The sequence below is a fragment of the Nematolebias whitei genome, chromosome 8, assembly GCF_014905685.2.
Source record: "Nematolebias whitei isolate Nwh7 chromosome 8, NemWhi1, whole genome shotgun sequence".
Classification (NCBI taxonomy): Eukaryota; Metazoa; Chordata; class Actinopteri; order Cyprinodontiformes; family Rivulidae; genus Nematolebias; species Nematolebias whitei.
The window spans coordinates 7,759,274-7,770,835 of NC_056505.1; the positions used below are offsets into that span (position 1 = coordinate 7,759,274).

Consider the following 11,562-nt stretch of genomic DNA (forward strand, 5'->3'; position numbering starts at 1 on the left):
ACGACGCTCTATATATATATATTAATAAAAACGGAGTTTATATAGTCCTAAACAGCAAATTTAGAGAAAGTTTAGCTATTCTGCATGACCTTCAAGGACTGTGTTCTATTTTTTTTTATTTTAAGGCACCCACATGTTATGCTCGAGATGCGTTTTGTTTGACCAGAGGTTTGGAAGGCAAACAGAGAAACTCAGGAACATTGCATAGTGGGCCAGTAACAAAAATGTCTTCAAGGTTCTGCCTTGCTGAGCCCAAAGTCGTGCCAGTTAGGAGATGCTTGGAAAGCCCTGGAGCCAAGAAACATATCGACAGCACCTGCATATTCATCACAATGAATCCCACGCAGCTGTTGGCCTCATTCAGTGAGCAAAAAAAAATTAACATTAAACGCTAATGCCATAAATATTCGTCTTGTTTAATCTAATGCAAACGTCATAGTGACAGAACAACCAGATGCAGCCTGTCATATAGATATTTTGGGGGTGGGGGTGTTTGTGGTGATGGAGCTGTGGCGATTTCACATGACGAGCAAGAATCTGAGAGTGGTGGAGTCTCACAACTATTTGACAAACCTCACTAATTTAAACTGTACGTGACAAAAATACATTTTACATCATCCGAGAAGATGGAGAATGTGACCTGTTCCCCCCCCAACAGGCCTCATGCTGGCCCATCTGGCAGACAATGAACAGGAAGTGTGAAATTCAGACTTACTAAGGACTATTAATATTTTCATGGTAGCAAAATTTAGAATTCCAGTCTCCACAGTAAGTAGAAATAAATACAGTTCATGTTTTAAACGGATTAAAAATGAGAACTTTTCAAGTTTTGGCAGTTAACGGAGCTGCTAATTCTTGGAATTTGGATGGTTATAATATTTTATAATTATATATTTAAACAAGATGTTTTGCATCTTATTTAAACTACATAATCTTAATTTTTCAACTTTAATTTAAGGGCAGCAAGGTGGTGCAGTTGGTAGAGCTGCTGCCTCTCAGTGAGCTGGTTGCCCCGGTTCAAATCCCGATCCAGGGGCCTTTCTGGGTGGAGTTTGCATGTTCTCTCCGTGCATGCGGGGGTTTTCTCTGGGTACTCTGGTTTCCTCCCACAGACCAAAAACATGCATGTTAGGCTGATTGGTGACTTTAAATTGTCCCTAGGTGAGAGTGTGAATAGTTATTTATCTCATTTGTCTCTATATGTCCCTGTGATGGACTGGAGACCTGTCCAGGGTGTCCCCCAACCCCCGCACAGTGATAGCTGGACATAGGCACCAGTGACTCTACGACCCGAAAAGGAGGAAGTGGGTAAAGATAATGGATGGATGGATGGATGGATGGATGGATGGATGGATGGATGGATGGAACTTTAATAAAAACAAAAAATACTAAATACTCCAAATACAGTACAGTAGATTTGGGGGAAAGAAGAATGCTGCAGTTTGACAAATGGATAGATGGATGGATGGATGGATGGATGGATGGATGGATGGATGTACACATATTCCAACAACAGTTATATAATCCATTTCCAAAATTATGGATAATATTCAGCATTTTGTAAGTTCCAATAAAAATATTTTTATCAATTATTTATTTTTATGATTTTGTCCATAGAAATAAAAAGTAATCACACTTAAAGAATACTAACTTTGATGGGTCTTGTAGAATCTTACAATATTGTAGAACAAGACAATTTTTTTTTTTTACCAGCATGTTTTTTGCGCACATGCGCACCTCCAGGGGTTGACATCTGCATTGAACCCATCAAACTCTGTGCATTAAGCAATTAAAACTCTCACTAAAGCAATATAACATGCAGTTTAGGTAGAGTTTCAAATATGTATGTTGTTAATCAGAACTTGTTTGTTTGAGCTTAGACTGCTGACTGTGGTGTCCCACAGGGCTGCGTGTTAAGACAACTTTCAATTTAACATTTTTTCTGTTTTCCCTCCTTTCCTCTTCCTGCTTTAGGCTGTAATGGAGGCATCGACAGGACTATGTCTTTGCGTGAAGCTCATCCTCTGCTCTGCTTAAATCTGTTTCATCGCCCACCTGCCTGCTCTGCCACCCGCTCTGTCTTGCCCCACCTTGCTTCCACAACCTCCACTTTTCCTGCTGCTCCTTGCCACAGTTCTCAAACACACACATGCCTACGTATGTTTCTCTCCATGCCTGACTGGACCCTTTAGCGGTCAGTATTGGCCCACTTTGCCAGAGTGGGTGACAAACAAAGCCGCAGACTTTCATACAGAGAGGCCTTTCTCCACTCTATGCCTGAAGATAATTGTGATGATTGTGAAGCTTAGATCCCAAGAGACACATTCTCAACTGTTCACCAACAAACCTTCAATTAAAACATTTTGTTTTGCACCTGTGTTATGTTGACAAATTTCAAAATAAATTTATCACTTTTTAAAGATCTCCACAGCAGTCACCACAATAATATTCATGTTCTGAGTTTATTCCAGTGCATTTTTCAGTGTTATCGCTGTTTTATTGAGAATTTATTACCTTAATCTTTAAGATTGTCTTTCCACTCTGAAATAATCTTTTCTGCTTTTGGTACCTCAAAGTAAAAAAAACTTGAAAATTCAAAGTTTGCATTGGATTGTTACGCATGGCAACTGGATTAAAATGGTTTAATTTTTCTTCTATTAACTTCTGTGGGACTACAGTATCACAACAACATTACATTTAAGGAAGTCTGGTGTTAATGTTACAAAAACAATCATTAGAATGTGGTGCAAACAAATTATTTGGCCAAAGAGTACTGATCAATTTTTGTTTTTGTTAGGCCTTGAAAACTAAGTGAAGAGATTTAGTAAATAAAACCATGTTATTGGTTCTCAATATTTAATACTTTATCACACTTATATGCAGAAAAGCACTGATATTGGGGTCCATGGAAGATGTGTACAGTCACTAGTCTTAGGACACCTCAGCACACTAGATTTAAGCAACAATATTTTTTATCGTTAAGACGTAAAACTCTGATTTTAAAAAAAAGATTGCAATTTGGCATACCGTATTTTCCACCGTACACGTCACACCACCGTATAAGTCGCATCAGTCCAAATATGTCTAATAAAGTGGAAAAAACATAAATACGTCGATTCACCGTATAGGTCGCATCTATTATGCGTCACTGCTGACGCGTCACGTTTGTTACGCGTTACCATTGACAACCCGGAAATGTGGACCGATGTTGTGCCAAAAACTGATTGGCTGCCAAATGGTGGCCGCAGGAGTGTGCACGGGAGGACTTTAACAAGAATTTAACAAAATTAACACTTTAAAACAACTATTTGTTTGCTCAAAATTATAACAAAGGTGTGTCTCAGCCAACTTTTCCTTAATAAACGCACTTTGATGGTCAAATCAGCTGCATTTCAAAAATCCATTTATGGAAGAGGGAGGGCGCAGAGGGACAAATCGCTGTGCATTTCTTCGAAATTTAACAAGATAAGCACCTAAAACAATTGTTTGTTTGCTCAACATTATAGCAGGGGTGTGTCTCAGCCTAACTTTTCCTTAATAAATGCACTTTGATGGTCAAATTAGCTGCATTTCACCGGGGTGGCGCAGCAAAATGAAGCTGATTAACGGTTGCTCCAGGCGTGAGCCCAGAGCTGGACCACGGTCATAGACTACGTCAAGCCAATTGTGTCATTAATAGCCACTTTTACCAATTACATGACATAACAGCATGCCATACTACTTGAGTGCCAATTGGGTAATAAATATGGGGAAAAAAACATAAATAAGTCGCTTTGGTGTATAAGTCGCAGGGTATGCAAGTTAGGCACAAAGGTGCGACTTGTAGGCTGGAAAATACGGTAAATTATATTTCTGCATGATCCTAATTCTGTCGTGGCACATGCAAGGTTTGTAGAAAAACAATTGTTCTGCCAACATGGCTGCATTTAAATTTGATCAAGCACTACACTGTTCTATACATCAGAAAAAACGGAGCAATGAAACAAGCTCGGCAATGATTTTGTTTCTAATTGCAATCAGGAAACAAAGAACTGCGTGAAAGCATCTTCATAGAGTCAATAATGTACCGTTCCTATGATTTTTAAAACTGTCTAGCTGCGTGAGAGAGTAACACCTGGCTGTAAATACATTTATTTCCTACTGGTGGCCACTAAATGGCTACATCTGCGCTGTCGAAGGTTAAGTGCCTTGTTTGGGGGCATCTCAGTTACAGGGGTTACAACATCTTTTCCTTGTTAGTGCCAATTTTCACAGGTTTTCATTAAATACGTGCATGATGAGAACTTTACTGGATGCAGAATAGGAAACCAACAGGTCAGTTTTATACCATCTTTAAACACTAAACATCTCTTTCAGTCAAATGCTTTGAATTGCACTGACAGAAAGCTATAAATTCTAAACTTTGTTTATCATTAGGCAAGGATAAGCAACTTACTGCTTGTTAAAACTACAAAATAAAAAAGATAAAGAGTGGCAGAGGAGGAGATCAGACAATGACAACGACAGTATCTCCTTTAAACGGATCTATTACATGGTCTGCTAACTTGGAAATCAGCACACGCATTTGTCTGAAGAGGGAAATTAATCTATTCCAAGTGAGTGAGAAAGACAAGAATGAATTCCAAAAATCCAATACCAACCACAAGAATGTTAAATACCTCTATTGATATTCACCGCCAGTGGAAGAAATATGTTGTCTTTCCTGAGAAGAATGCACTGCTGAAGCATTGAATTGCTAAGGGATGGGTGTGTTTTTATTCACGTGTATTGACACAGAAATACAGAAACCCAGACAGAGCATTTATAGTTGTTTCTGGTAAAGACAATGAGCTAATTGAATATTCAAACTCTTCCCTCACACACACATAGGTGTGTCACGATCTCAAGGCTATGCAATAAAGAAACAACAGAACACACAGTTCAGTATTTTACTAAAGTGATGATGTAATGTTACTCATTGACTATTCTTTTTACGGATGCAGATAAATTGCTTTCCGCCCATTTGTTAAAGACAGCAAATAAAACCCCACAATGGCCACTGAAAACAATTAACAACTGACAAAAACTAATGAATAAAACTGGCCCTGACAAAAAGGGTGGTGCCCTTAATCATTTTGCACAACCTTTTGAGGCAATTAAGATAGCTTTTTGCAACCTATATGTCCACAGGTGTTTGGCTCACTCCTCATGTGCAAACTGCTTCATCTTTCTCCGGTTTGAAGGGTTTATTTCTCCACACTGCATGTTTCAGATCCTTGCACAGAGATGTTCAGCAGATTTTAGATCGGGTGCATTTAAGGGCACATAACAGTATTTTAATCTCAGTCATTATTGGCTGTGTTTAGCTGTGCTTTGGGTCATTGTCTTGTTGGACAACCCATGACCTGAGACTCAGACTGAGCTCAAGCTTTTGGACACTTCCTCATTTGTCCACAGGTATTTTGTTTCACTGCTCATGATCAAACTACAATACTCCAGCTGCTTCTGGTTTGGAGGTTGTCTTCTCCAGACTGGACATTTCAGCTCCTTTCACAGATGCATATTAGGATTTAGATCAGGGCTACTTCAGAAGAGTCTCACATGTTGTTCTCAACCATTTTTGGCTTCTTGTTTTTAGGTTGTGTCCTGTGTCATTATCTTGTTAGTGGACCATTGACCTGTGACCAAGCTTTCAGATACAGGGCAGAATGTTTTGATTGTCTTGAGATGTTTTTGTACCTTACATCAATTCAAGACACCCGGTTCCAGATGCAGCAAAGTAATCTCAGAGCAGAACTAAGCCTCCTCCATGTTTCACTTTTATTTTATATTTTTTGATGCTTCATGTAGGGGGTCTGTGGACATAAAGTTGATGAGACTTATTGCCAAAAAACTGCCAGTTTTCATTTATCTGTCCAAAGGATATTTTCCAAGAAGGTTTGTGGCTTATTCATATGTGTTTTACTTAATTCCAGTCTCACTTTTTTTTTTTTTTTTTTTGTTGCTTCAACAGTCCTTTGTGGTAGTTTAACAAATGATGGTAAAATCTGACAATGATGTACCTTGACCTTGGAATTGACCTGTAATCCCTTTCAAAGTTGTTCTAGGTTATGTGGTTACCATTTGTATTATTTATCTCTTCAGTTTGTCATCAACTTTTCTCTCGTGGACACATCCTGGAGGGTCGTCTACAGTCCGTGGACCTTAAACTTCATACTAATCTGTGCAGCTGTAGTCACAGGAGCTGATTGGACATGCTCTTGTAGCATCTAACATGAAGCCCATAAGACAACTCTCCTTAGCTTTCTGTGATCCATGTTTAATGTGTTACACACAATGATATGAAACAGCACATTGATTACTTTTTACCCTTTAAATGGCCAGACTGGGGCCCTGTGATGGACTTGCGACCCATCCAGGGTGTACCCCGCCCCTCGCACAGTGATTGCTGGACATGGGCACCGGCGACCCCCGTGACCCAAAATGGAACAAGCGGGTAAAGATAATGGATGGATGGATAGCCAGACTGGTTGATTACAAGATTAAAGACACCTGCAAAGCTAATGACATGTTACTATGGTCAAAATATTTTCAGTCTTTTCAATTAGTGCCCTTTTTTTTTGTCAAGGCCAATTTTTTCAGTGACTTTAGTAAAATGTTTCTGTTGAAACAACAACAGTTATTTCAGTGACCATTGTGGGGTTTCTTTTCTTTAAAGAAAGGTTACAAAGAAGCTTATCCACGTCTGTATTTCTTCATTTATTTTCAAAGTTCGCTTACTTTTTGAAACATGTGCAGCTTCTGCAAACAACCAAGCCTTGGTGTTATTTGTTGCAATTTGAGTTTCCAGAGGTGTTTTTGTGCAGTTTACAAGAACACAAAGATATTTTCAACGTCACTTTATTAATCTGGAGGTTTCTCCTCTAAACCAATTTTTTTTCCAACTCGGTGTTGAGCGGTCAGTCCACTGTTACAGTAGATATGCTGCAAGGAAAACGCCATCCTTTGCAAAAAGTCAAATATGAACATGCAAGTTTTTGGAAAAAAAATCAATTGGAAATGCTTAATTTTTTCATCACTAGTTGCACTTATTTGTTTGAAAAGCTGTTTCTGCATGCATATAAGAATGATCATTCCTATAACATAAACAAAGCAAGAGCCTGGGAAGACCTTTGGCATGGTTGCACACTGTGACAATATCAGCACAATTTTCATAACTGATGTTTTATGTTTGTTTTGTGGACTGTCAGGTTGAATTATGGCGGGACATGAAAAGTACAAGACCTGGCTTTTACCATGATCCATGGTGAAAAGGCTCAGAGGAGCGAAATAAACACCATGGAAGCCCTTTGCGTTGTGTGAAAGCTCTCCATTAGAATTTTAACAAAAATGAAAAATGGAATCAAAACTTAATATTTGCAAAAGTTTTGAAAGTTCTAACAGGGTCCTGTGGATTTTATGAGCAGGTTATTATTATTTTTTTCTGACAATGAACTTCTGCCTCATCAAGTATGATGGTTCAAACTGTGGCCAGAACAGAAGTAGTTCAGTTTCTCCACTTCTTAACCTTCCTAGAAAAGTGTTGCTAAGTGGGGCGTGTGAAGATCAAACACAGCGGCAAGACCAAAAAAAAAATGAAGTGTGGAAATGTTATTTACAGATGAAGAAAGAAAGCATCAGACTGCAAAATGAGGTATTCTCAGCTCTCTTGCTTGTCTAATTCCTCATATTAAAACAATATTTACAGAATCCAGGCAGTGTGAGAAACCAGCTTTCCATGACAAACTCAGATGAGTTCATGCAGCTGAATAGATGCAAAAAAAATGTTTATTTTCCAAATAACCTTTGCTTGCAGCTCATTATGGATTGCAACAACATGGGATTCATTGAAAGAACTGGATACATATGAGCGTATTGCATTCAAGTTCATCAAAGGTTATGATTTTAACAAAGAATATCCGTGCAAACAGAAAAAAACAAAACAGAAAACACCATAACATTGTCTCAGTGTGACTGTTTTGTGGTACAAGGTGCACTGAAAGGGCTTCATATAATCTTGTCATTTTATTCCCCACAGTTTTTTTTTTTAATGTTTAAAAAATGTTTTTGTCATCAAAACTCAAGAATGTACAGGCTGATGTCAAACACGGGCAGCTTTTTCCCAAAAGGAAAAGCTATTCCAAAAGAAGAAAGTCTATCCTGAACATATGGAGTAATCTCCTTAATGATTGCAATTTGTGAAACTGCTGATATAAATGTGCTTTTAAATTTTTTTTTTCTTTGAATTGATACAGTTTGCTGTAAAAGAGAATTATTTTTGGTGGGAGCTCATGCCCCCATACAGTAAACCATGTCAGTTCCTTATAATTTTGTGTTTTTGAAATGCTTCGTGGCAAAAGTCATAATGCAAACCCATCACGCTTCCCGTGGCTGTGGTTATGACGAATCACATCTGCAACCTTATGCTCATCCTGCAATCATTTGTTCATCATTCTCACATCAGCCACACACAATGCAGTCCTCACTCAAAAGAGCATATCTGTCATTCAAGCTTGTAATGAATCTTCATTTGTATAATTTGTACAGAAAAGTTTATAAAAAAAAAGTTTTATACCCTTCCAGAAATTATATAGTTTCTGCTGTTTAACTGAATGTCAATTAATCCAAATTTGCAGGCCTTGTTATAAAGTTTGTGTTTTTTGTGCAACATTTGAATATGTCCTGTCCAGAAGAAGAAAAGAAATAAATTAAAATTTAGGTGATAACTTTTTGTGTTGTGTGCATTTTGTGCCGATTACAAGACTTTTTTTTTTTTTTTTTTACAAAAAACCTGCAAAGTACCAACATTGCAACAACTTTTTAAAATGTCTTTGACTTCACTAAAATCATCCACATTAAGTTTAATAAGATTTTACCCCATTGCATCTGTCCCACAAGATGAGACTGTTGATTGTAAAATGCAAACAGCATGACTCCCACTGTGCCCTGAGACATCATTAATGCTGCCATTAATGCACCTTATGTTGCTTTGACATATAATGAAAACAGTTAATTTATTATTCTCTTGATATTGACCAAGGAGAAAACTCAATTTCCTTTTATGTTTCTTTGTATTGCTCATGGCAGAAATGAAAACTGCAAACTTTTAATAACGACCCAGCCAGGACAAGTCTTTGCAACATTTATTGTTAGTAGGATATTGTGTTGGCAATTAGGTACAAAATAGTATCCATTTCATCAGAAGTAGTTTATTTTTTTGATTGAATAGAGTATACACATGCAGGTAATTTATGCAAAAACAAATTGTTCATGTTATTCCAATTTTAGTTCACCTACACTGGAGAAAACTCCATTTACATTATGATTTAACAAAGAAAAGCAGTCATGCTACTGCTTTCAAAAAAAAAAAAAACTTTCAGCGTTTTCCTACTTTAACAAGTTTGACTCAGGACCTTTGATTCTTCTTTGTTGAAACATTTAATAATTTATCCAAAAGACTTCTTCAGTGCGAGGAGCTGCAACAAACAAAGTCTTATAAACAGCACATTCTCATGGTAGCTCAACCAGTTTGCTGCTGACAGCCAGAACTAGCTGTTCGCATGCAAAAGGAGAACCATCAGCAATGACTGATAGTTAGTGTCCTGATGGCCACTTGCTATTCACAGAGGGCCGAGTGATAACAGCATTGTAAGAGGGGGACAGTTGAACTCGGAGCCCTCCACCCCTGTTTAACGATGGACGCATTCTCTTCACTCTCTCAAACCAACGTTCCTCTCTGTCAAGCATGTGAACATCTTCATCCCTGAAAGTGTGACCGCTGACTGCAGATGAGTGTCGACCGCAGAGTCCTGGCCTGATGATGTTGCTCTTGCGGCATACACGAGCGATTGGAGGAAGAAGAGTGACACTTGTTCCTCACTTTATGTGTTTGTTTTGCACTCGTTAAAGCGGGGCACCAGCAGGTTAGTTCACTGACCAGCAACAGCTTCATTAATGTATTCACACTTTAATAATCAGAACTCAGACACAGACGTAGAATCCGTTAATTACAGGGAATTTTATACAATAACAAATGAATATTCATCCAAATGACAGACCGATTCGTTTTTGAAATGTTATTACCAAAAAGAATAATCAACAATAATAAACAAATTGAACAACACAAATGATAAAAGGATAATAATTTGGACAAAAACTTGTTTGCAAAACAATAAAAAAAACTATTTAAATAATAATCAGACAAGCATTAATTCTCTTATCAAGGCTAAATTAATAATTTGAGCAGGAATTACTTTGGCTTTTATTCACACATAAATGTAATCAGTGTTTAACTATTTAGTAGGTAGTTTGGAATTTGGTTGACAGAAGTTATTTAATGTGACCAGATCAAGTCATTTGTCATCACTGCAAGCCAGGAAATGATTTATAAAGATGTATCAGTGGTGGAAAGGTGACTCGGTAGAACTGTTGCTGCTCAGGAAGAAGATCGCTGGATCTAATCCCAGCCGGGGGCCTTTCTTTCTGTGCATGCGTGGATTTTCTCCAGGTACTCCAGTGTCCTCCCGCAGACTAAAAACATACATGTTGGGGTGCTTGGTAACTCTAAATTGTCCCTAGGTGTGAGTGAGAGAGTGAATGGTTTGTCTCTGTGTCCCGGTGATGGACCGGAAACCTGCCCAAAGTGTCCCCGCCTCACACACAGTGACTAATGATACGTTCACCAGTGATCCCCCACGACCAAAAGGAAGAAGCAGATACAGATAATGGATTGAAAGATGGAAGCTGTATCAGCTAAAATGGCATAACCAGACCCCAGTTACATTCATGTCACCAGGCTTCTGCTCCTTACCAGGTCAGTATCGAGTGTTCGAGTTCACTGGTCTTTCCGAGGTTTTGCTGGCTGATCAGACCAGGAAACACCACGAGGAGAGGACTAGCCAGGCCAGGCACCACTCAAGGTAGCTGGATGAATTCTTCTGGCTTAACCTTGTTGGATTTTTTTATTTTTTTTACCTGGATTATTGAGCATGCATCAGGACATTTAAAGAAAAAACAGTTCATGGTGAGTCTGATAGATAATCCAAGGGTCAGAGGTCAGAGTCAGAGCGCAGCTTCATGCTACACTCTTCTGTGCTGGATCATCCTTTTGGCCAGTGGCTGTTTAGTTTCCCCGATGTATGACTGATCACAGCCCTCCTGGAACTGAACATAATACACAACTTTACTCTGTTTGTTCCGGCAGAGCAGATCTTTGGGATGAACCAGTATTTGTAGTAATGTATTTTAGGGTGTGAAAGCCACTGGAACGTCATGTTTATAAAATAAACGTCAGTTTCTCTGAAATTCCCGCAACATACGGAATGACTTTCAACAAAGAAGAACCCATCCAGAGGACCTGATTCGATTGTTAAATTTATCTGCTTGGATTGTCAGGACACCTTTCAGAGTTTGTGTTATTCAGTCAGAAGTTCATTCAACTGAAATAAACAAAACCTGTTCATCCTATTAAGGAAACCAAAACCAAAGACAGCATTTCAGATTGCAGAGGAGATAATAAAAAATGTAAAATTAAAAAAATCATAA

At 38.3% G+C, this 11,562-nt stretch overlaps 1 protein-coding gene across 1 annotated transcript in view; it reads left to right on the forward strand.

Annotated features, from left to right (window-relative positions):
- Nucleotides 1-2,054, forward strand: part of ksr2 (kinase suppressor of ras 2) — a 133,431-nt gene extending 131,377 nt beyond the window's left edge. The window contains exon 21 of the mRNA XM_037680879.1: nt 1,975-2,054. Coding sequence (XP_037536807.1) covers nt 1,975-1,981 — 7 coding nt within the window. The 3' untranslated portion in view covers nt 1,982-2,054. The remainder of the gene's footprint in view (nt 1-1,974) is intronic.
- Nucleotides 2,055-11,562: the final 9,508 nt, after the last annotated feature.